Consider the following 22,398-nt stretch of genomic DNA (forward strand, 5'->3'; position numbering starts at 1 on the left):
CGGGCCTCTTACACAGAACTCTCATTCCGCAGCAACCCGGGAGCTTTTTGTAGAAAAGACAAATCTACTACGTCAGCATGATTATCTGCACAAGGGTGATTCTCCGCAGATGTCGTCCGCGCTGCTCCCCTGCACTTCCGCCGCTCACTGCTGGTCAAGCCTTTTCTCTCTTGCATCTTCTCTTTGTGCTGTAGGGGAAAAGAGGCCTGTGGTGAATTTTTCCCAGCCTATCGGTTGCTTTCGCTTCTTCATCCTTTTCTTTCTAGCTCTCTCTCGCTTTCGCCGTCTTCTCCCTCCCGGTTCGTAATACGGAACGGAGGACAGCAGAGAAGTAGAAAGAGAGAGGGTAACCCCCACCTTCCCCTCCCCCTGCTGCATAAGGCAAAGTGATCTAATCCAAGACACACCATGGCTGAGCAAGGAGCGCCAACCACGGCGGCCAACACGCTCGACGTCGAACGCGGCGGCGGCGGCGGCGGCGCACAACCGCAGCCCTCGAGCTCGGAGCAGCGCCGTGACTCGCGGCGGGTTTCCCGCGTCTCCTACAAGGAGGACTACGCCAACCTCGACGAGTACGGCAAACTGGTCAAGTATGCCTCAACCTATCGCGAAGGTGGGCGAGGCGACGAAGGGCAGGGCGAGGAGGAGATGAAGCGCGTGTGGTACGCGCCCTGGAAGAAGCGCAAGGTCTTCGTCAAGCACGTCGATCAGCAGCAGGGATACCCGGAGGAGTGGCTCCTCACGGACATCCGCCAGGGCTTGTCCAGCAGCGAAGTGCCGGACCGCCGACGTCGCTCGGGCTGGAACGAATTGACCTCCGAGAAGGAGAACCCCATCGCCAAGATCCTATCCTACTTTCGGGGTCCGATTCTTTATGGTATGTTGCTGTGCTGCCTAGCCCAAAAAAGCAGAGCTGACTTGGTGAGGTAGTCATGGAACTCGCCGTGCTTCTTGCCGCGGGTTTGGATGACTGGATCGACTTTGGTGTCATCATCGGTATTCTTTGCTTGAACGCCGCGGTGGGTTGGTACCAGGAAAAGCAAGCTGCGGACGTGGTCGCCAGTTTGAAGGGCGATATCGCCATGAGAGCAACGGTCATTCGTGATGGCCAGCAGCAGGAGATTCTTGCTCGGGAGCTTGTTCCAGGTGACGTGGTAGGTTCTCTGGCCTCTCAGTAACGCAGTCCAGAACTAACACGCGGTGGAGATTATCGTTTCCGAGGGCCATGTCATCCCTGGCGACGCTAAGGTGATTTGCGACTACAACGACCCCGATGGATTTGAGGAGTACAAGAGAATGCTGGAGCAAGGCGATCTCAGCAGTACCTCCGAGTCCGACCTCGAGGACAACGAGCCCGAGAAGCCCGGAAAGCAAGCCGAGGCCGGCGGGGAGGACCCCGAGAAGGACCAACCGCAGTCGAAGCCCAAGCGCGGGTACCCCATCCTGGCCTGCGATCACTCGGCCATCACCGGCGAGTCCCTGGCCGTGGACCGCTATATGGGTGGGATGATCTACTACACCACCGGCTGCAAGCGCGGCAAGGCCTATGCGGTGGTGCAGACCGGTGCGAGGAACTCGTTTGTCGGCAAGACCGCCAGCATGGTGCTGTCCGCCAAGGGCGCGGGCCACTTCGAGATCGTCATGGATAACATCGGAACGTCGCTGTTGATCCTGGTCATGGCGTGGATCCTGGCGGCGTGGATCGGTGGCTTCTTCCGCCACATCCCCATCGCCTCGCCGGGCCAGCAGACGCTGCTGCACTACACCCTTGCTCTGCTGATCATCGGTGTTCCCGTCGGTTTGCCTGTGGTCACAACGACGACCATGGCCGTGGGAGCCGCGTACCTGGCGAAGAAGAAGGCCATCGTGCAGAAACTGACAGCTATCGAATCTCTAGCAGTATGCATCCTCTCAAACAGCAAAACACGGAGCGACACTGACGAAGACTAGGGCGTTGATATCCTTTGCTCGGATAAAACCGGCACACTAACGGCGAACAAACTCAGCATTCGCGAGCCATACGTGGCGGAAGGCGTGGACGTGGACTGGATGTTCGCGGTGGCGGTGCTGGCCTCGTCTCACAACATCGAATCCCTGGACCCGATCGACAAAGTGACCATCCTCACGCTCCGCCAGTACCCGAAGGCCCGTGAGATCCTTCGCCGCGGCTGGAAGACGGAGAAGTTCACACCGTTCGACCCGGTGTCGAAGCGCATCGTGACAATCGCCAGCTGCGACGGCACCCGGTACACGTGCACCAAGGGCGCACCGAAGGCGGTGCTCCAGCTTACTAACTGCTCCAAGGAGACAGCGGACCACTACAAGACCAAGGCGCAGGAATTCGCGCACCGCGGGTTCCGCTCGCTGGGCGTCGCCGTACAGAAGGAGGGTGAAGATTGGACGCTCCTGGGGATGCTGCCGATGTTCGACCCGCCGCGCGAAGACACGGCGCAGACGATCACGGAGGCGCAAAATCTAGGCATCAGCGTCAAGATGCTGACGGGCGACGCGATCGCGATAGCCAAGGAGACGTGCAAGATGCTCGCCCTGGGAACCAAGGTGTACAACTCGGACAAGCTGATCCACGGCGGGCTCAGCGGAGCCATGGCAGGCGACCTGGTCGAGAAAGCCGACGGCTTCGCCGAGGTGTTCCCCGAGCACAAATACCAAGTGGTGCAGATGCTGCAGGACCGGGGCCACCTGACGGCGATGACAGGCGACGGGGTCAACGACGCGCCGTCCCTGAAAAAAGCCGACTGCGGCATTGCGGTCGAAGGCGCGTCCGAGGCCGCCCAGTCCGCCTCGGATATCGTCTTCCTCGAGCCGGGCCTGTCGACGATTATCGACTCGATTAAGGTCGCGCGCCAGATCTTCCATCGCATGAAAGCCTACATCCAGTACCGCATCGCGCTGTGCCTGCACCTGGAAATCTACCTCGTGACGAGCATGATCATTCTAAACGAGAGCATCCGCGTCGAACTTATCGTCTTCCTGGCCCTCTTCGCCGATCTCGCAACAGTAGCCGTCGCTTATGACAACGCCTCCTTCGACCTGCGACCCGTGGAATGGCAACTCCCGAAGATCTGGTTCATCTCCGTGCTGCTGGGCCTGCTCCTCGCCCTGGGCACATGGGTCGTCCGCGGCACGATGTTCCTGCCGTCCGGGGGCATCATCCAAAACTGGGGCTCCATCCAAGAAGTGTTGTTTTTGGAAGTCGCCCTCACCGAAAACTGGCTCATCTTCGTCACCCGCGGCATGGACACCTGGCCGTCCATCCACTTAGTCACCGCAATCCTTGGGGTCGACGTCCTGGCCACAATCTTTTGTCTGTTTGGATGGTTTAGCAACGAGGACATGCCGACGATCCCGAAAGACCAATTCGTGGAGACCACGAACGGCTGGACGGATATCGTGACGGTGGTGCGCGTCTGGGGCTACTCGTTAGGCGTCGAGATCGTGATCGCGCTCGTGTATGTGATGCTGAACAAGTTCAAGTGGCTCGATAACCTGGGCCGCGCCAAGCGCGACAAAGGGGACCTCAAGATTGAGAATCTGTTGGGCCATTTGGCGCGGTTGACGGTCGAGTACGAGGAGCCCGGGAAGCCCAAGGGCCGCTTCTCGTTGGCGGCCTCGAAGGAAGAGGAGGAGCTGGAGTAGATGGGCTGGGGATGTGCGGGAGCGCGAGTGGGTGATTTCGGTGGGGTGGAAGGGAGATAAGCTGCTGGGGGATTGATTCGGGGAGAGAAGAAGCGAAGGATAGGAGACAGAGGGAAGAAGGAGTAGGGTGTCTGGGTTGGGATTGGGATGAGGAGGAGTATAAGAAGTACGGTTACGGGCTACGGGGGATTTGTTTGATGCTGCGCTGCTGCTGGGTAATTGTTCAGTACTTAATTAATATATAGGGCTGTCCGACAGGGCAGACCATAGTGGGTAATTGATTTGAGTTTTTCGATGAGGAGAAGTAAAGCATACGGTATTTAGGGCTGGGATACGATGAATGACCTGCCTAGTATCCGATACCCATACCCATACCCTCCTGAGCACGAGCATAAATTGCAGGTAGGCTACATGTCACCAAGCGAAGCTATAATCTATCACTCTCGACCGACTGAAGAGTATCTTACGATAGACCTAACAGCATCTTCCCAATGAACACAGTGTGTCCTCACAGAAATAGGTATTCGGTTAGTCTCAAGATCAAATCCAAGCTAAATAGTCATCTGGTATATATAGCCCTCACGAGGATGTACATGAACTGTATATAAAATAAGAAACTCCCCAAGTACGGGGGGAAATCACCACCACCACCACCACCACCGCTACTACTACTCCAACCCACTCACCGGATACCGAAACTTATGATAAACCCTCGACATGGTCTGCGTCAACGCGGAGCGGATGCCACTCAAGTACCCGGGATTGGCATACGCCTGGGTGACGTCCCACAGCATGACGCCGCCGAACGACTTGAAGGACTTCGCGTACTGGATGACCTGCTGCAGCTGCGAGATGGGGACGTAGCCGGAGCCGGCGGCGGCGGTGTTGGCGGGCGCACCGACGAGGACCCTGACGTCCTTGTTCTGCGAGACGGTGCGGGCCCAGGTGTCCCACTGGGCGAAGTTGAAGGCGGGCTGGGAGGCCTGGCCCGGCTGGAAGGAGGCCAGGCCGCAGGGGTTGTTGTAGAACTGCACCCAGACCGCGTCGATGGCGACGGGCCCGTTGAGGATCTCCTGGTCGGCCAGGTCAGGGTACGGGCACTGCGGCGCCGCGGTCAGGAAGTACGGCTTGCTCGGGTCGGCGTCGGCGAGCGCGCGCAGCCGATTGGCGAACGGCGCCATCTTGTTGACCGTCGCCTCGAAGTCGAAGTCGAAGCCGTCGACCGAGGCGTTGCCGAAGGGGCGGAGCGGTTGCGGTTGCGTTTTGGATGCACCAGATAAAGAAGGGGGCGGGCCGAACGTCTGCCACACCAGGTCGGCGCCGGCCTGCGCCGCCGCGTCCGACGCAAACCCGCCTTCGCTGTACGTCGCCCCGCCGATGGAGAGGATCACCGTCTTGCCTTTCTGCTGGCACGTCGTGATGTCGTTGCTGGCCTTGTTAGTGTCGATTTCACCCACCCCAGTAACAGCAAGCAGAGCGCCACTTACCCGATCTGCGGACAGTTGGGCAGATTGGTCCCGTTGAACAACGGACAAGCTTTGCTGGTGTCGGCGAAGTCATACTCGGGCACGCCGCCCGCCCCGTTCACCCGCATCACGAACGCCAGGATAAGAACGTCGATGTTGGGATCTGCGCGCGATTAGCTCTGTCCATGGTCCCATGGGGCAAGGCAAGTGACAAGTGGCAAGTGGTGGACAACGTACCGTCGCAATAGTAGGACAGATTCTGCTGCGCCAAGTTCCCCGACCCCCGATACGAGTTCTGGCCTAGCCCTAAGTCAGTTCGAACGTCCAACTGCCACGGTATCAACTCCACCCACCCCAGTATACAGCCACATTGTTCGGGGACGAAAGATCGAGTTTCGCGGACGCTCCGCTCAGCGAAGCCAGCGCCGCTGTCCAGGCGAGGATGGACTGGAAAAGCATGATGCTGTGTGGTGTTGCTCTTGATAATCGACCACACGAGTGAATAGGTGTGCTGGAGGTAGACAACACGAAGGAAAGAGTCTGAACAGATATCCCTGCACAACCAAAGACGAAAGAGATGGTATAACTGATGCTTCCTGTGGTGGTGGTGACAATGCCTCACCCAAGTCAGTATCTCATGTGTCGCTGGTCGAACCTCGTTTCCGAATAACCTCAACTTCCATCCAGCCTGATGAGCCAGCAACGTCCACTTTATATCCCCATACCCCCTGTAAACAGCTAACCTCAACGACGTAAACGTAAATGTAAACGTAAACAACCCCATTTCCCCTCTAGACAGTCAACCGTAACGACGTAAACGTAAACGCCAACAACCCCAAACCGGTCACCCATCCGATAGAGCCAGTTATCACTGTCATGCGTTCTGATCGCATGGTCTTGCTTGAGGGGAGAGTGTGGTTCTTTCCGGGATCGTCAGGGCCAGGATCATCCACACATTCTTGACACTTACGAGGACAGACACACGCGCAGCCGGACAAAAGAGGCGCCAGTGGGACGAGGCGGGGGGAGAGCATCCCCTGACGGCCGGAACTGTCATATTGATAGCCGTAGCCGTGCCTGTGATCGGGCTAGATGGGGGAGCGGAGTTGAGCCAGGCCGGGGGGGCCAAGTTCGCATTCCACATCCCTAGTCCCTGGGCAACTGGCCTCGAGGAAGAATGCTGCCAGGTTGGATTAGGTAGAACCCAACTAACTTCGTGAACATAATCTGCTAGACGAGAGTCGAGCTCTCTGAGGTAGCAGTTATCAATGTCTAGTTTGGTTGATCCAGCTGAGGGAGAGGAGAGTCCAACCGCTCTAGCCCTAATGCTTCAACCACGCCATGATAACCACACCCCATCACCAGCACGATACAGCGCATCACAACCACCCACCGCCTCAAACCCAGGGCCAAACTCGATTTGATTCCCCATCCGGCTCCCCCCCAGGCCCAGCCTTAGGCGTTCTTCCATCGCAATGCCAAACAAACCCCCCCACAATCCCAACGAATGACGCAAAACCCACCTCTCCGCAGTCTGCCGGTTGACTGCCTAAGTTACTTCCTGTTCCTGCTCCCGTCCCCCCATTTCATCGTCATGCAGCAGCCACGCGCCCACCATGCAAGGGACAGAAGAATCATTGATCATTGACCGGGGTCGTTACACGAGAACAGAAAACGGCGACATATAACCGCAGCCCAGACTGTTCCAATACGCCAGACAAGACAAGACAAGCGTTAATCAAATCACACGCCTTCGAGCCCTCCTCCGGGATGCTCATACCCCTACCCAACTGTCACAAAGGCTCAGTATCATCAGTCGATGGGGGCAGGGGCAGAGGCAGGGGCAGGGGCGTGTGATACGGCACTTGACAAGGCCATCCCGATGATGATGATGATGATGATGATGATGATGATGACGAAGTGTAGGATGATCGAAACATACTTTCTGCAGGAGCATACAACCAAGCACGAGGTTTAGGTTTAGTATACAGCCCGCGTAGCACAACCACAAAACAAACACAACAAACACAAACAAGCAAAGGGATGGAACCAGAAACGTGCAAACAGCTTTATCTTCATCTTCATCCCCATCCCCCATCCCCGCCCCCGTCCACGGGTCTGTCTGTCTAGGTCAATCCGAATCCCGCGCACGGACAACGCTCCCTGCCCTCTGAAACATCCTGCGCGTGTGTACCTGCGTCTGACGGACGTGCTTTCAACCTAAATTCTATTCCGGGGAGACGGTTGCGGATGGGATCCTCTACATAAGGGGGCGGGGAGGAATGCGCTGGGGGACTGTTGGCTTGTTGGCTTGTTGGGCTCTTGGGCTGTTGGCCGGGGGATCATGGTATGCTAGGTGGCATGGCTGTATCGCTGGGATTGGGGTTAGGGTCTCTGCGGAGCGGGAGGGTTTTTGATACTCAAAATGAAGAGTCATTTGATATTGGGGTTGAGGGAGGCTGTACTGTAGGCTGTATGTAGGCTGCAGCTACAGGGATGGTGTTGCCTGTGCTACCCACCGATCCTTATGGTCGAACAGCAGGACATGGGTTGTGGAACCGCACTTGGTCTGGACAAGACAGCATCAACGCCGGGTTGACATTCCCTCCGTGGTACGGAGGACTCGGCCTGCCTACGGAGTACTCTCACGAGATATGCCACTAGGTCTCTTATCCGTGGGACAAACAAACTACTATTCTCAACAACAATCTACCGCGCAATCCCCACCACCCGCTCAAAAGCGGCCTCATTCTCCACCTCCCCATCGATAACCCCCGCAACCTTCAACACATCCACGACCCCATCCACCACCTCGCGCTTAACCCCCCTCGTCCCCTGGCTAAACCGCACATCCTTCATCCACTCGCGCGCATCCTCCTCCCCATACGTACACCCGAGCTCCCCGGTCCCCAACAACGCGATCACTCTCTCGCGATCCGCCTCAAACTCCTCAATCCCGCGATCCAACACCTCAAACAGCCTCTCCAACCGCGTATCCCGCCCCAGCTCCCCGACGGGGAACGTCGCCGTCGACGCGACAATCATCCACGACGGCCAGGGGGTGTAGATCTCGCCGATCTTCTTCAGCGGCGGGTGCGGGTTTTCGGGGGTGGGCCGGAAATACGGCTTCGTCGTGAATTCTTCCCACATGAAGAAGTCGGCCGTCGGGTCGGCGTCGGCGCCGGCGACCCCGTCTCGCAGGGACCCGAACGGCCCCAGGATGGTCGGGGTGAGACTGTCCCTCTCCGACCAGTGGTGGGTCTGCGAGAGGACGAAGGACATGATGTGTGAGCCGCTGTAACCCCACCAAAAACACCATGCACTTGTCAGTCGTGGCGATCTTGGTAGGCGAAATCATGTTTTTTGTTGCAGAATGCTCACCTTCCCAACCGACTCACGCCCACCCTCCCCCCCTTCAGATCCTCCACGCCCCGGATCGTCTCCCGCTCGCGCCCGGTGACGATCGCCCACCGCAGCGGCGTGTCCACCCAGTGGCCCACGATCTTGTAGCCGTCCGTCGCGGCGGGCTTCGGCGCCTGCTGCTTGCCCACCAGCCCGGCGACCCAGCCTTCCGTCAGCCCGATCGCGAGGTCGATCTCCTGGTCGCGGAGCGAGGTGATCATGTGGCCCGTGCCGGAGGGGAAGGGGACCAGCCGGACTTCGAACGGGAGGTCGGCGGCGGCGGAAGAGCGCAGCGCCAGGTGCAGCGGGCCGAGGTAGTGCTCTGTCTTTTCTGTTAGTTACCTTGGTAGGAAGTATGGGAGGTGTGGGTGGTGGGGGGGGGGGGTGGTTCTGGTTTTCCTCGTGCAGGAGGAGCAAGGCTTGGGATGTATGAGAGGTGATCATGGTCTTGCTGGAATACTAAGGGTAGACATACCTGGCACATAGCCAATTCGGATCGTTTCTGTGTTGGAGGCCATGGTTGGGAGCTTTCGATGCGGTGCAGTACGGAGAACAGGCAACGGACTAACACTTGAGAGCGAAAGGATGGATGGTGGGGGATGGAGTTGACCCCGCGGACTGAGCGGCAGCGGCATGTCATCTGCCGCCCGCTCGGCGATCGATCGGACGGAGAGCGGTCCCGATTCCACTCTACTTTAAAACAACAAAAACAGCTGATGAATGAATCTATAATTTCAACAAAACAGTCTGTGTAGTCTAGAGATCCAGTTGAGAATCTAGCCCTACAGCAAACTGCCATATCTATATACACCCCCCCAAAAGGCATCAAGTCATCCGAATATCCTTCTCCTCCACCTCCCACCCCTCACTCGCACCCCGAGAAGGACTGCCCGCAGCCCCAAACGAGGGTCCACTATACATCCAGAACTGCAGTCCCAAATACAAATCACAGATGCACTGGAACATCGCGCACAGCCGGAACGACCAGGGGATCACCTCCGCGCTGCAGAAGAAGTAGCTCAGCTTCGTGATGTCACCCAGGATCCACGCCGCAACCACCGACAGCCGGAACCCCACGCAGGACCGCGATTGGTGGTTTTTGATGACTTGAGGCAACGGCAGCGTCGCCTCGACCGCGAGGCCGACGTATCCCAGCAGACCGATATAGGACTGCGAGTAGGCGAGCGGGGGAAGGAAGACTTGAACGACGGCGAGGGCCACAGTGAAATAGGCGAGGAACATCCAGTAGCTACACAATCAGCTGGGTCAGCAACCACATCGCAATGGGGGGGGGGGGGGGGACAAGGAAACATACGGCTTCGCGCTCCGCCACTGCCAAAAGTCATACGGTCTCGTGAACCCCTGCCCGCTGTCCACGCTGCTGAAGGGGACGTGCTCCACTCCATTCTTCAAGCCAGGGGCCGGCCGGTTGTCGAGGGCTACCTTCAGCAAGATAATCTGCACTCCGATCGTGAGGACGGCCTGGATGAGGAGCGAAAGAGAGTACTTGGCGCCGAACCAGTAGAAGACCCTAGGTATTATGTGTCAGTCCCCGTCGCGTCACTGCCCCACGACATCTCTTACTTCAGAATCGACGCAATGAGCATGATCAATGGGATGTCCATGGAGAAGCCAGCCGAGCTTCGGCTGCGGTGGATGCTGAGGATCTGGTCCGCATACGAGGTGACCGGCGAGGTCATGATACTGTTTGAGATTCATTATCAGTGATCTGGTCAGGCCAACAGCGGACATAGAAGCGCACAATAGAGGAGCTCCATATTCAAGGGCTTGCGATAAGAGATTCATGGTGCGCTCAATAGCCCGTCGAAGCGTATGAGAACAAAGGTGTCACGGTTGAGTCCTGGTGTTGAGAGCGGAGATTGGGTTTGGACCGGAGATGGGATGATCTATAACTTTCGGCCAAAAGAGGAGTCGCGCACAAAACACACTGAGACCCTAAGCCACGCTGGAAGAAACGAAGAGAGTAAAAGGATGGATTGCAACGGCCGTGTCAGATCTCCAACCCCTCGAGAGTCGAGCCACCACCGGATGCGTCTTTCCTCCCTTTTACTTTTTTCCCCTGGCGCCCGCTGACTCAGCCCCACTGATCGGCGCCAAAAATCGAGCCTCGTCCCAAACGGGTAACAATATAATCTGCCGCCCAGTGCCCAGAGTGCTTATTCGCCACTTGGCTCTTCATTACTACGTACTGCCAGAGTACTACATTCTACCTGAGCTTGTTGACATTGTTGCTTCTGCCAGAATGGTCATGGAGTTCAATATACTATTGTGACCCGCTAGTCTATCGCCCCAAAACTCAAAACTCAATCCGCCACGAGTTGCCGATGGCAACATTGGGGTTTTTGACCACCGCATACGATGCCTTGCCATCTTGCTGGCCGTGATATTCAATCGAGGCGGTGGTGGCAGCTTTGGCATTCTCCTCAATCACCGTCACGCTGCTCTTGTCCTGCCAGTCCTTGGGCGGATCAACAACAATGACCCGCTCCACGCGAACCCCAGCCATTTTCTTCAGATATTCGTTCGTCTTGGGACCCTTCGCACCGAGATCTTCGGACGACAGAGCAGAATCACGGAAGGCGAAGCGACGGTGGATGTAAGCGCCACGCTCGTAGTCAAACGTCTCGCCATCATCAACGTAGAGGGTACCGTCGGCGTGGCCGTCCTTGTTTAGCACAATAACAAGAGTGTAGGGATCCCACCTCATAAGTCCGCTGCTGCGGCGTGGGCGATCCTTGCGAGGAATGACATGGCCGCCCTGCATCAGCAAAGGTACCTTCTCCATCGGAGCGGGCACGGTATGCCGCTTGCCTGCTCCTTGGTAGACGGTATAGTCGAAGTAATCATAGTACTTCTCGTCGTCAGCAAGATAGATGTCAACACTGGTAGCATCCTCGGCCACCACCGGCTTGGCAAGAAGACCCGTGTTGCCGAGATAAAGCTGATCATCAATGGCAAAGCCTGCTTCGTCGGTAGGATGAACATAATATTGGGGCCGCACAATCGGCATCCCGTTCACCGAAGCCTCATGGAAGGCGGTATACCAGGCAGGCAAGAGCTGGTATCTCAGGCGGATGGCCTGCGCAATGATGGACCGGAAAGGCTCAGCAATCAAATACGGCTCACGTCTGCGAGTGTCAATGTGAGCGTGGGCGCGGAAGAACGGATACCAGATACCGGTCTGGTACCATCTGGTCAAGAGTTCCTTGCTTGGGTTCTGGAAGAAGCCACCGACATCAGCACCGGCAAAGGGGAAACCCGCGATACCATTGTTCAACACCATTGGAAGCGAGGCAGCAAGGTGATCCCAGGTCGCCTGGTTGTCGCCCGTCCACATGGCTGACATCCGTTGAGCACCGGCATAGTAAGAGCGGGTCAAGATGAAGGGCCGGCGGACTTCGCCCTTCTTGCGCTCCAACAGGGCATTGTAGGTGGCATTGACCAAAGTGACACCATGCACGTTGTGGATATCGCGATGCTCCCAATTGTCATGGTGCAGGTTGTCCTTGGGCATAGTGGTTTCGGGTCCGTTGAAAACGGATGGCTCGTTCATGTCATTCCAGATGAAGACATTTGACAGGGTACCCTTGAACTTGTCATACTTGAACAAGCTCATCCACCACTTGATGGCTGCCGGATTGAAGGTATCAATCCAGTTCGATGAGCCAGGCCAACACCAGCCATCGTAGATCTCCCCGTCCTTGTTCCTAGTGGCCAAGTTCTTGCTCTTCAGTTCTTCCGAGATGGCGTATCCATCCTTGTTCTTGATATGAGGATCGATCAAGACCACGAGCTTACGCTCAGACTCATCGAGCTGCTTCTCCATGCTGATAGGATCAGGGAAGGTGAGCGGATCCCAGGTGAAGTACTTCCGGTCATCAGTGTACTCGAGGTCCAGCCAGATGATGTCGTAGGGGATCTGGTACTTGTCAAAGTTGCGATCAACCTCTTTGACATCCTCATCGGTGATGTAATTCCAGCGACACTGGTGGTACGCGATGGCAAAATGTTGAGGCAACTGAGTGAAACCAGTGAGTTCACCATAAGTCTTGCTGATGTCTTGCGGTGTCGGTCCCAGGAAAACGAAAACGTCGATCTGACCAGACTCCGAGAACCAATGACTCTGGGTGTCTGTCTTAGCGCCCACACCAAGGGAGAGAGGGTTTGGAGACGACGTGGCCTTGACAATATCCACCCAGGTCTCTGCGGCGTTGAGCCAAAAGACGCCGACGGTAGAGTCCTTACGATGAGCCTGCATGAACGGAATGGAGCCATAAAGGGTCATCGGGCTGTTGAGCTCATACTCAAACACATCCGAGTTGTACATGCGGTAAGGTTCATTGTGGTTGCCATCACCACCGCTAAGATTCGGTTAGCGTCTTCATGATATAGGTAGCAGGTCCGCTTACCGAGTCTGCTTCAAAGACATGGAGTCGGCGTGCTCGGGAATGCCGAAAACATGGCTGTAGCCGGGAAAGGTGATATCTAATCCGACACTTTCGGGGCCCTTGGGCTTCGAGTCCGTGTTACCTCCGAAGCTCTCTTCCCACCAGGTGCTCTCGTCTTCCGAAGCCTCCTGTTCGCTGCCCTCCGGAGCCTCGACCTTAGGCCGCCAATGCTCCAAGTTCAAGTATCCCTGGTGGTTCAGCTGGACGTGAGTTTGTCCGTCCCGCTTGAACTCCGCCTTGAAGGGGTTGTGGTGAATGATCGCTTCGAACTTGTTGTCTGGACCGTACAAGACCCGGGTAACTCCAGCTTCGGTTTCTGGCTCCAAGGTCGCGGTCTTGCTCAAGTCCAAGCCACCAACCAATGCCCATTTTTCCACCTCATTGTATCGTTCCTTGCGTGCCGGGCTGTTGTGTCGAAGCTCGATTTCGCCCTTCAAGCGCTTCTCCTCGTCGACGGTGACCCGTGCGACCCCTGACTCCAGGAAAGAGACCACGAGGGGCAACCGGACCTTTTCAACCGCGGATAGAGATTTGAGAACGGTTCCGTGCAGTTGTCCATCCTTGAACTGGATAGAGGAGGGTTCGAGTTCGTAAGGGGAGGACCAAGTTGAGCCCTTCGCGGTGACATCGTCGGCGAACGCTCGGTTCCGCTTACAGAACCCCGATTGTGAGCATGTCTTGAAACTCTCGTGTTTCACGGCAACTATACGTTGCAATTAGGCATAAGCACGATACCATAAAGAGCCTTGAGAGAGAACTTACACCCTGGGATGATGAGACATCCAAGGACAATCACCAACGATAATAAGAGGGTCCATCGGGTGGACGATGGCCGGGAGCCGGCCATGTTGCGAGCTTAACAGATAAGATGCAATCAGAGACACTCAATCTCTGAAAACAATAAACTTCACCAGTCACTAGGGGTGGGGACCTGCATCTACCAGAGGCGAAGGTCAAATCAAGCAGTGGCAGGCTCTGGGACGTTTGAATAAGAGTGACATGTGAACATGAACCTTGAATAGTTCCAGCCTGGCCAGATTGGCGATGACCGTGACGGAAGCTCCCTGGATTGGGGTTAGTGTGCCTCTAAACTCGATCGGGAGGTTGGGGTTAGACACCTCAGGCGGTGAGGCGGTCAGGCCATTCAGCTGGCCGCTCCAGGCCACAAGGCCCTCAAAGGCATTGCCAGGTGCCCCTCCTTTTGCGTCCCTTTCCGTCGAGCCCCACACAGCGCGTTTGCGGTCCCTCCTTATATTTTTCGCCCAACTCACGCCGGCTCTGCTTCCTTTCCCTTTTCCTCCTCTCATTCGAATCTCCGTGAATCGTCATCATCCACATCCTTCAAAATGTCCAACGAGCAGACGTAAGTTGATGCTCCTCATCCTTCCCCTTCCTCATGCGTTGACTGGTCTCGTTCTCTCTGTCAACTATGTGTCGATTATCTACCCACATTGACAACGCTTGACCTCGACCCAACGCCCATCTGCATCGACCTCGAAGCTAACAACCGGACACAGCTTCATTGCCATCAAGCCCGATGGTGTCCAGCGCGGACTCATTGGCCCCATCCTCTCTCGCTTCGAGAACCGTGGGTAGGTGTCCCTCAATGCTGATCATTGTCCTCCCCAGCCATGCTAATTGTCCTGCAGCTTCAAGCTCGTTGCCATGAAGCTGTGCTCTCCTTCCCAGCAGCACCTCGAGCAGCACTACGCTGACCTCAGCGACAAGCCCTTCTTCAAGGGACTCGTCTCCTGTGAGTAGCTTGGATGGCTGTTCCGATACAACAAACACATGCTAATCTTTCACACAGACATGCTGAGCGGCCCCATCTGCGCCATGGTCTGGGAGGGCCGTGATGCCGTCAAGACCGGCCGCAGTAAGACTTCCCTCTCCCCATCGTTCTACTACAGCGATACTAACAATGTCGACCAGCCATCCTCGGTGCCACCAACCCCCTCGCCTCCGCCCCCGGCACCATCCGTGGTGACTACGCCATCGTAAGAGCCCTTTGCCCTTGGATTCATTCCCAAACCCACCACTGACAATTTGCCCAGGATGTCGGCCGCAACGTCTGCCACGGTTCCGACTCCGTCGAGAACGCCAAGAAGGAGATTGCCCTCTGGTTCAAGCCCGAGGAGCTCCAGAGCTGGAAGCAGAGCCAGTTCGACTGGATCTACGAGAAGGCCTAAATCTTCTCATCTCAGCTTTGCCATTTCGGAGCCTACCGACCCTCGAGCATGTGGGAGGCGGCGCTCTTTAGATGAAACAATCTAGAAAACCCAAAAGCCCGATGAGAAATACAAGTCATTTCCAGATCTAGCTCTATTCAATCCCCATCTATACAAAATAATTCCCGCCGCGTAGAACCTGGCATCAATATCACAGCACTGCTATCTACTTCCTCCCCAGTAGCCCCCGGACACCCTTCCCCAAGGGCCCCAGAACCACCCTCGCAAACCACGGCGTAGCCCAAACACTCGCCGCAATCCGCACCGGCAGGAGAAACTTGGTCACCGTGTACGCCGTCGCAAACTCCAGCACGAGACGCACGCCTTCCGTCTGACTGCGGCTGTTCCCGGCCACTCGCTCCGAAAGAGTCAATTCTCCGCCACCCTCAAGGGAGACCAGATCCACCTGCGTATCCGCATCCACCCAGCCCTTCTTGCGCAGCCACCGCTGGAACCGCTGCGTGCCCTGCTGGAAGGACTCGCTCGCGGTCAGGTCGGGCAGCCAGTTGCCGTAGTGGAAAGCGGCCGCCAGCCCGAATAAAGGTACGATGGCGGTGAGCTCGTGCAGGATGAGGAACGAGGTGACGTGCGTTGCGGGCGCGCCTAGGAGCGGCGTGGTGTAGGTGCGCAGGAACGGGGGGAGGCGGTCGTTGAATCGCTGCAGGCGAGCGCGGAGGTCTTTCGGGGCGGCGGGCGGAGAAGGGGAAGGCGGGGTCGAGGTGTACCGGCGGGAGGAGGGCTTGAGGTGGGAGGCGATGGAGGAGAAGTGGGTGAGACGGGAGATTGAGCGTTGAGAGGCCATTCTCTTTGTTTTCGGGGTTATCGCAATGTCATTCCCGTCGGACGGTTGGGTGAGGGGATACCGGGGAGGTGGGATTCGTTGAGTTTCGTCTGGGAATCTTGATCGGTAAGGTTGGCTTGAAGCTGGGGGGTAATTAGGTTGATCACATTGACAGGTTGACAGGCTGCAGGAAGGTGAGTATGTATGTATGTATGTATGTATGTCTGAGGTGGACTGCATCTGTCTTGAGTAACCTCGTTGTTGCGATACGCTGCTGCTGCTGGTGGTGGTTGGTGTTTGCCCTGTTTGCACGACTGATGGTTGTTTGATTGACAATCGATTGGATTAATCTCTATAGTTGGATTCCTCTAAGAACAATGGACCCTGTCCGATATCCTAGGTTCTATCATCAGTAATCCAATTGTCTGCCTTCTCGTGCTTTACCACCTATTGCGACAAGAGTTCCATGGTTCACCAGTTTCTCACACGCCCGTTTGCCTCGTGGAGCAAGCAGCAGCCAAGCCCAGAGGCCGTCAGTGAATGCATAGTTAATGCAGGCAGTCGGCTACGACAAAGAACGCATGCTTTGACGAATGTGCCACACCAAACAGTCAGGATGAGTGATTGCATGTACAATTAGTGAATGTATGAACAAGTACAGAACTGGGCAAAAGATGAAATGGGGTCGCCCGACCAGATCGGCAGTTCGTCATTTTGCCTCTTCCGGAGGGCCCCTCAGAGTCCGCGCCAGAAGCAGATCTTCTTCCCCACCGCCGCCTTTCTTCTCTTGCGTCTTCTTCTCCTCGGTCACTTCTCCCTCCTTCTCTCGCCATCGTCTCCTACTAGATCTCGCAGAAGAGCCGGGCTTCACCATGGAGAAGATTACCGATAAGATCGCGGCTTTGCCGCCCGATGCGAATTACTTTTCGCTGGAGTTCTTCCCTCCCAAGACCAAGATGGTGGGGCTTTTCTTTCCCTCTCCCCGCACCGCAAGATGACTCCAACCCAAGCCATATATACTGATTGTTCATGGATTCGCCATTAGGGTTTCGCCAACCTTCAAGCCCGTCTGGAGCGTATGGCCCAGGCCCTTCGTCCCTTGTTCGTCACGGTCACCTGGGGCGCTGGAGGAAGTACCGCGCAAAGGTCCCTGGAACTGGCCGAGATCTGTCAGCGCCAACTGCAGTTGACCACATGCTTACACTTGACTTGCACGAACATGAGCCGCGCCCTGGTGGACCAGGCGCTGGAGGAAGCCAAGGTCCTGGGCATCAGGAACATCCTCGCCCTCCGTGGCGACCCGCCCCGCAGCGAGGAATACAACATGCACGGCGAGGACGACAGCAACAAGGACTTTACCTTTGCAGTGGACTTGGTGCGCTACATCCGCAAGCATCACGGCGACTACTTCTGTGTCGGTGTGGCTGCCTACCCCGAGGGGCATCCGGCAGACAACTTCCAGGACAGCCAGGACCCCGCCAGGGACGTGCCATACCTGGTCGAGAAGACCCAGGCGGGCGCCGACTTCATCATGACTCAGTTGACCTACGACATTGACGCCTACACCAAGTTCGAGAACATGCTACGAAACCACGAATCCGGCGCCTTCAAGACCATCCCCATCATCCCCGGCTTGATGCCCCTCCACAGCTACAAGATCCTCACGCGCGTGACAAAGCTCAGCCATGTCAAAATCCCCCCGCATATCTTGTCCAAGTTGGAAGAGATCAAGCACGACGACGACGCGGTCAAGCGCGCCGGTGTCGACATCGTCTGCGACCTGGTCGACGGCATCCGCAGCATCCCCACCCCAGGCCTGCGTGGTTTCCACTTCTACACGCTCAACCTCGAGAAGACGGTGTCGTTCCTGCTCGAGCGCTGCGACCTCATCGGTCCGTACACGGAATATGACGAACCCATCGAAGATTCCGCGGCATACTCGGCCGCCCGCCTCGAAAAACCGGCGCTCGCGCTCGCCAGCCGCCGCTCCTCGGTCAGCTCTATGCCCCACAACCGCGTCATTGTCGACAAGTTGCAGCCGTCGGATGTATCCTCGCGAGAGTCCGTCAGCCACGAAGCCACCGCGCTCAGCGCCGGACTGCCCGCCATGCCCCCGGATCGCAGCACGACGCTGCAGATCTCGGAGGGGCTCGGCGCCCTCGGACGAGAAGCGACGTGGGACGACTTCCCCAACGGACGATGGGGTGATGCGCGCTCGCCCGCCTTCGGCGAGATCGACGGGTACGGGCCCTCCCTGCACATCCCGCCGGCCGTGGCCCACAAAGTCTGGGGGTACCCGGTCACGCGCGACGACATCAGCGCGCTCTTCCGGCGCCACGTGTCCGGCGAGCTGTACATCGTGCCGTGGAGCGAAGGCGGGGCCGAGGAGGGGTCCGGCACGACGCTCAACGCCGAGACGGAGATCATCCGGCCGGAACTCCTGCAGCTGATCGACAAGCGCGGGTGGTGGACCCTGGCCTCGCAACCGGCCATCAACGGCGTGCGCAGCGACGACCCGATCTTCGGCTGGGGTCCGCCCGGGGAAGGGTTCGTGTTCCAAAAACCGTTCGTCGAGTTCTTCTGCCCCAGCGCGGACTACCACACCATCCTCAAGCCGCTGCTCGAGCGCCACGGCCACGAGAAACTGGCCTGGTTCGCCACCAACGTCCGCGGCGACTTCGAGTCCTCCCTGCCCGGCTCCAACGCCGAAGACCCCGACCCCATCGACATCAACCCGGCCAACGTCAACGCCGTCACCTGGGGCGTGTTTAGAGGAAAGGAGATCGTCACGCCCACCATCATCGAGGAGGTCAGCTTCCGCGCCTGGGGCGACGAGGCCTACCGCATCTGGGACGAGTGGCGCCGCATCTACCCCAAGAACTCGGCCACCGAGCGCTTCCTCGACGCCACCAAGAACGACGTCTGGTTGGTCTGCGTCGTGGGGCAGGAGTTCGGCGCCGGGACCGAGGTCGGCTCCAAGGAGGAGGAGGAGGAGACCAAGTGGATGTGGAGGGAGCTGGCGGGCTGGTAGGTGGTCGATGCGGTTGGCTGTGACCTACCCAGGAAGGGGGATATCCTGTATCTGAACACTAAACATAAGGGTTCTTTTCTCACCCTTATTCTTCGGGACTGTGTATTGAGATGAGAACATATAATTTTTGTGTGAGTTATACAGAAAAGAGGTCATGTTCGATGAGTCGTCATACCTTATTCAATTTGGCTCTCTCTCTCTCCCTGCATTTTCCTTTAACCGCAGTCGAATAAGGTAGCTCCGAGATAAGGCTGCGTCTAGCTTCCAGTGCCCCCGATTCGTAGTCCATACCAGCCTCTCTTTGCATAACCCTTTAGTAGCTAGTAGCTGTAGCTGTAGCTAGTAGCCTGTGAGAGAGGTAGTGCAGTGGCTGGTCAAGGTGAAATAACTTGAAGTATCCCAGCCCTGAGTCCTTTCCATCCACAGTAGGTAAGGTACCTACGTACCGTCCTAGGTACCTAATGCACTCTTTCAGGTTCTTATGAGGCTTGGCCCCAATTCAGCAGCTGGACTGAAATTCTACGAAATCCACGAGATCGGTCCCTAATAGCAACTTCATCGAAATGGACGCGATAAGCTATCCTGAAACTCAACCCTGGAGAGACATATGTGTCTAAGAGGTGGACTACAGGACCACAAACACTCCATTATTCGTAGTGGTTCCCCTTGTATCTGATTTCATAGTGGGCACTATACGTTTCTCTACCCTGAGAAAGGAAGGAAGGGTCATAGAAAGCCTTCTGGAAATAAAAAAAGAATTCAATAACTACTAGCTCTGATATAATCAGTGACAGTGTAAGTCATCCTGCTAACGAGAGAAATCAATGTACTGTACCAAAAACACAAATTATGTCAACAAGTGAAGTATTGAACGCGATCAAAAACAAAACGTTGAACCACCAAGTCCCATCACAAGAATAATCAATCTGCCTAGGTACACCTGTGCAATCAATGCCACAGGGCGAGTCCTCCTTCCCAACGCTTGCGACAATACCCAGTGAAAACGATCCGCCGCCACTCTAGAGCTCCTTTGGCCTTGCCTCGGACTCGAGCGAGCTTCATACTGCCCCGCGGCTTCCAGCGATCGTCTTCCTCATGGTCAAAATCTCCTTTCCAGGAACTTCTTCCACTCAAGTGCCTGCTCCTTTTGCTCCTCCAAGTAGCTGCGCTGCCTCAGAAGCCACCCCAGAGCACTCCGCGGGACCCCAATCTCCCTAAGGCTTCTCTCTTCGAGCGCCAGAAGATCAAGGGACGTCCTCACATGGCGTAGGAACGCATCTATGAGCTCATGCGCCTGTTCTCCATCAATCTCCTCAAAGTGCTTATGCTTCCTGTAATCACAGCACAATTGGAAGCCTTTTTTCCACCGTTGCAGACGCAAAGGGATCTTACACTCTTGGCAATGCGGGTTGGTAGACCAGAGCCCTCCTCCATCTCGCCACTCGTAATCACGACAGTTAGAACACTTCGAAAATGGACGGCCCCGATTCCCGTTTTGCCACTTGACTGTCTTCCTGAACACAAGCTTTCCCCCGCACTTCAGACAACGAAGACGCACTCGACCAACATCGTCCGACATCTTGCCGTCCTAGTGCCCGCTCGCTCACCGGATACAATGTACTCCGTAGGGCAGGAACAGGTGTCGGGACCACTTCGCGAAGGGAAGGTGAATAAAGAAGAAAATCCCCAGACTCGAGGACAAGGGGGAACCGTCGCTTTTTATAGGCTATCTGCCACCATCGCACGGACGACGACCCCGTTAGGCTTTCTTTCGCCTGCTTGAGACTTCGGGCTGCTTGGGGTCTGCTCTTCTCTCCCCTGCCAGACACCCTGCCAGACGCCCCGGTCATAAGACAAATGAGGCAACCAATTAACAGGGAGATGCATGGTCCGTCTACAGGTTTTCTGACCATAAGCACGTATGCAAAGTGCCATCTGAGACTGACTGGCAACTTTTGCACCATTCTGACTGTGACTCACTCCGAAGGTGCAGGATATTGCTGAAGGCTGACATGCCCTCATCGCCATACTCCAGCAATAACTGCATGAGGAAAGTGCTGTGTACTCTATCCTCCCAAATGTTCAAAGAAAAAAAGGATTGTATAAATCAGGAGCGACCAACTAACAGAAGGCATGGCCGGAGCAAGGCAAGTAGATTATGATCCTGTATCGTATTCATTTGTATGTCTAGGACCAGTGGCGCGTACTCATAAAACATATTCCATCGCCTCGTGCTGCTGCGGATTTGTCCTTTGCCCGACCACAATCAAGCCGGAAGGGAAGGGGGGGGGGGGGGGGAAGGGGTTCTGTTTAAAAGAATCCCGGTAAGAGTAAGCATTAGCCTCACTGATTGACTGGAGGATATGGCTTGAATGCGCCATTTGCATGTGTTGTCCGCGGCTTAGACACAAAATCTCGTCCCAACCATCCAACCACTTAAGGTAGATCTTTGAGAAACCACTACGGGAAAAGGTATGTCTGTCGCCAACCATCATGGACTGAAATTCAACATCCGCGGGAGTCGCCCGATGATGATGGATGCTTCAAATTTTTGTCCCTCACCCGTTCTGGTCCTGGTCATGCTCGTCTTGGGCACTCCGTGCTTTTCGTCAGTTTGCATGTCAGTTGTACGTAAACTGAAGCGTGGCGGGAGGGGGGAGGAGAGGGTCCCCAGTTCCAATTGCTTACTTACTTGCGGTCGTAATCACCGCTCGCCAGGCTCCGTTCCTCAGGGTGTTGTGTGTTATCACTTACCTTACCGTACTGCACCATCTCCTTGTCATTCTCATTCTTATTTCCACAGGGTCTTTGACTAGACTTGGCGGTTTTGCATAACTTTTCTCATTCTAGGTGACATGAGTTTACTGCGCCATGGTAACTGAATCTTCGCGGGTTGAAAAGAGAAGAGACGAAGGGGGGGGGGGCGGGGGGGCGCGCGGGTTGTTTCCCACCCGACTACGATGGTTGTCAACAGGTTGAGATTCCATCCTTCTTCATATGGTATCATGGATTGTACCAGTTGAGATATCCCGGCAGTACAAGCTACGGCGACTGGGGCTGGTTTGGCCATAAAAGTATTTTGATTGGACATGGGATGAGATTGGGAGCAATAGACAAGCACAATTGTATATACAGATTATTTGTATACTCTTCTTATCAAAGTGGCGGTGCTTTAATTGGATAAGCAAACAGGAATTGCAGAATTGCAGCCAAACAGTTCACCAATACACTACTACCTACTAGGGGTACTCAATGTAGGGTTATCCGCCGAATCAGATCTACGGAGCCTGCCATCAAGTTCTCCCGGGGCCATCGACCAACCTAACTTAATCCAGAGTTGCCAGCCCTGAGCCGAGCCCGCGCC

General features: G+C 56.1%; 9 protein-coding genes across 9 annotated transcripts; 5 read left to right on the forward strand and 4 right to left on the reverse strand.

Moving 5' to 3' along the window:
- Window positions 1–292: 292 nt before the first annotated feature.
- Window positions 293–3,931, forward strand: BO72DRAFT_303446 (putative plasma membrane H(+)ATPase). The gene is made up of 4 exons (XM_040940456.1): window positions 293–877; window positions 931–1,154; window positions 1,207–1,899; window positions 1,951–3,931. Exons 1-4 carry the CDS (start codon window positions 409–411, stop codon window positions 3,655–3,657), a joined length of 3,093 nt encoding a protein of 1,030 aa, XP_040804393.1. The 5' UTR covers window positions 293–408; the 3' UTR covers window positions 3,658–3,931.
- A 260-nt stretch (window positions 3,932–4,191) lies between these two features.
- BO72DRAFT_445394 (putative class III chitinase) lies at window positions 4,192–5,341 on the reverse strand. Its single transcript, XM_040944031.1, has 2 exons — window positions 5,145–5,341; window positions 4,192–5,085 (listed from the first exon to the last, which is right to left on the reverse strand). The coding sequence occupies exons 1-2, from the start codon at window positions 5,249–5,251 to the stop codon at window positions 4,326–4,328; spliced, it is 867 nt and encodes a 288-aa protein (XP_040804394.1). The 5' UTR covers window positions 5,252–5,341; the 3' UTR covers window positions 4,192–4,325.
- A 2,491-nt stretch (window positions 5,342–7,832) lies between these two features.
- BO72DRAFT_466212 (uncharacterized protein) lies at window positions 7,833–9,043 on the reverse strand (the record flags this gene model as incomplete). Its single annotated transcript, XM_040946761.1, has 3 exons — window positions 7,833–8,418; window positions 8,505–8,847; window positions 9,001–9,043. The coding sequence occupies 3 exons, from the start codon at window positions 9,041–9,043 to the stop codon at window positions 7,833–7,835; spliced, it is 972 nt and encodes a 323-aa protein (XP_040804395.1).
- Window positions 9,044–10,785: 1,742 nt separating this feature from the next.
- On the reverse strand, window positions 10,786–13,999 carry BO72DRAFT_398164 (glucan 1,3-alpha-glucosidase ROT2). The gene is made up of 3 exons (XM_040942078.1): window positions 13,757–13,999; window positions 12,956–13,697; window positions 10,786–12,907 (listed from the first exon to the last, which is right to left on the reverse strand). Exons 1-3 carry the CDS (start codon window positions 13,839–13,841, stop codon window positions 10,843–10,845), a joined length of 2,892 nt encoding a protein of 963 aa, XP_040804396.1. The 5' UTR covers window positions 13,842–13,999; the 3' UTR covers window positions 10,786–10,842.
- On the forward strand, window positions 13,940–14,589 carry BO72DRAFT_303606 (uncharacterized protein). Its single transcript, XM_040940457.1, has one exon. It carries the CDS (start codon window positions 14,039–14,041, stop codon window positions 14,447–14,449), a length of 411 nt encoding a protein of 136 aa, XP_040804397.1. The 5' UTR covers window positions 13,940–14,038; the 3' UTR covers window positions 14,450–14,589.
- BO72DRAFT_445399 (nucleoside diphosphate kinase) lies at window positions 14,243–15,313 on the forward strand. The gene is made up of 5 exons (XM_040944032.1): window positions 14,243–14,586; window positions 14,644–14,747; window positions 14,805–14,870; window positions 14,927–14,991; window positions 15,049–15,313. The coding sequence occupies exons 2-5, from the start codon at window positions 14,660–14,662 to the stop codon at window positions 15,181–15,183; spliced, it is 354 nt and encodes a 117-aa protein (XP_040804398.1). The 5' UTR covers window positions 14,243–14,586; window positions 14,644–14,659; the 3' UTR covers window positions 15,184–15,313.
- An 81-nt stretch (window positions 15,314–15,394) lies between these two features.
- On the reverse strand, window positions 15,395–15,958 carry BO72DRAFT_339048 (uncharacterized protein; the record flags this gene model as incomplete). The annotated part of the gene is made up of 1 exon (XM_040940590.1): window positions 15,395–15,958. A coding segment is annotated over one exon (564 nt), but the record flags the coding sequence as incomplete, so codon positions are not given.
- Window positions 15,959–16,671: 713 nt separating this feature from the next.
- BO72DRAFT_445402 (methylenetetrahydrofolate reductase (NAD(P)H) MET12) lies at window positions 16,672–19,223 on the forward strand. The gene is made up of 2 exons (XM_040944033.1): window positions 16,672–16,962; window positions 17,049–19,223. Exons 1-2 carry the CDS (start codon window positions 16,876–16,878, stop codon window positions 19,032–19,034), a joined length of 2,073 nt encoding a protein of 690 aa, XP_040804400.1. The 5' UTR covers window positions 16,672–16,875; the 3' UTR covers window positions 19,035–19,223.
- A 2,131-nt stretch (window positions 19,224–21,354) lies between these two features.
- Window positions 21,355–21,952, forward strand: BO72DRAFT_303758 (uncharacterized protein). The gene has a single exon (XM_040940458.1). It carries the CDS (start codon window positions 21,509–21,511, stop codon window positions 21,848–21,850), a length of 342 nt encoding a protein of 113 aa, XP_040804401.1. The 5' UTR covers window positions 21,355–21,508; the 3' UTR covers window positions 21,851–21,952.
- Window positions 21,953–22,398: the final 446 nt, after the last annotated feature.

The sequence above is a fragment of the Aspergillus fijiensis genome, assembly GCF_003184825.1.
Source record: "Aspergillus fijiensis CBS 313.89 unplaced genomic scaffold BO72scaffold_9, whole genome shotgun sequence".
NCBI lineage: Eukaryota > Fungi > Ascomycota > Eurotiomycetes > Eurotiales > Aspergillaceae > Aspergillus > Aspergillus fijiensis.

Coding starts and splice junctions, on each gene's coding strand:
- BO72DRAFT_303446 (XM_040940456.1), top strand. CDS start 409: ATGGCTGAGCAAGGAGCGCCAACCACGGCGGCCAACACGCTCGACGTC. Junction 878..930: donor TCGGGGTCCGATTCTTTATG/GTATGTTGCTGT, acceptor TTGGTGAGGTAG/TCATGGAACTCGCCGTGCTT. Junction 1,900..1,950: donor CAGCTATCGAATCTCTAGCA/GTATGCATCCTC, acceptor GACGAAGACTAG/GGCGTTGATATCCTTTGCTC.
- BO72DRAFT_445394 (XM_040944031.1), bottom strand. CDS start 5,251: ATGCGGGTGAACGGGGCGGGCGGCGTGCCCGAGTATGACTTCGCCGAC. Junction 5,086..5,144: donor CCCAACTGTCCGCAGATCGG/GTAAGTGGCGCT, acceptor TAACAAGGCCAG/CAACGACATCACGACGTGCC.
- BO72DRAFT_398164 (XM_040942078.1), bottom strand. CDS start 13,841: ATGGCCGGCTCCCGGCCATCGTCCACCCGATGGACCCTCTTATTATCG. Junction 13,698..13,756: donor ATGTCTCATCATCCCAGGGT/GTAAGTTCTCTC, acceptor TGCAACGTATAG/TTGCCGTGAAACACGAGAGT. Junction 12,908..12,955: donor ATGTCTTTGAAGCAGACTCG/GTAAGCGGACCT, acceptor ACCGAATCTTAG/CGGTGGTGATGGCAACCACA.
- BO72DRAFT_303606 (XM_040940457.1), top strand. CDS start 14,039: ATGACCGTGACGGAAGCTCCCTGGATTGGGGTTAGTGTGCCTCTAAAC.
- BO72DRAFT_445399 (XM_040944032.1), top strand. CDS start 14,660: ATGAAGCTGTGCTCTCCTTCCCAGCAGCACCTCGAGCAGCACTACGCT. Junction 14,748..14,804: donor CTTCAAGGGACTCGTCTCCT/GTGAGTAGCTTG, acceptor TCTTTCACACAG/ACATGCTGAGCGGCCCCATC. Junction 14,871..14,926: donor TGCCGTCAAGACCGGCCGCA/GTAAGACTTCCC, acceptor AATGTCGACCAG/CCATCCTCGGTGCCACCAAC.
- BO72DRAFT_445402 (XM_040944033.1), top strand. CDS start 16,876: ATGGAGAAGATTACCGATAAGATCGCGGCTTTGCCGCCCGATGCGAAT. Junction 16,963..17,048: donor TCCCTCCCAAGACCAAGATG/GTGGGGCTTTTC, acceptor ATTCGCCATTAG/GGTTTCGCCAACCTTCAAGC.
- BO72DRAFT_303758 (XM_040940458.1), top strand. CDS start 21,509: ATGTCTGTCGCCAACCATCATGGACTGAAATTCAACATCCGCGGGAGT.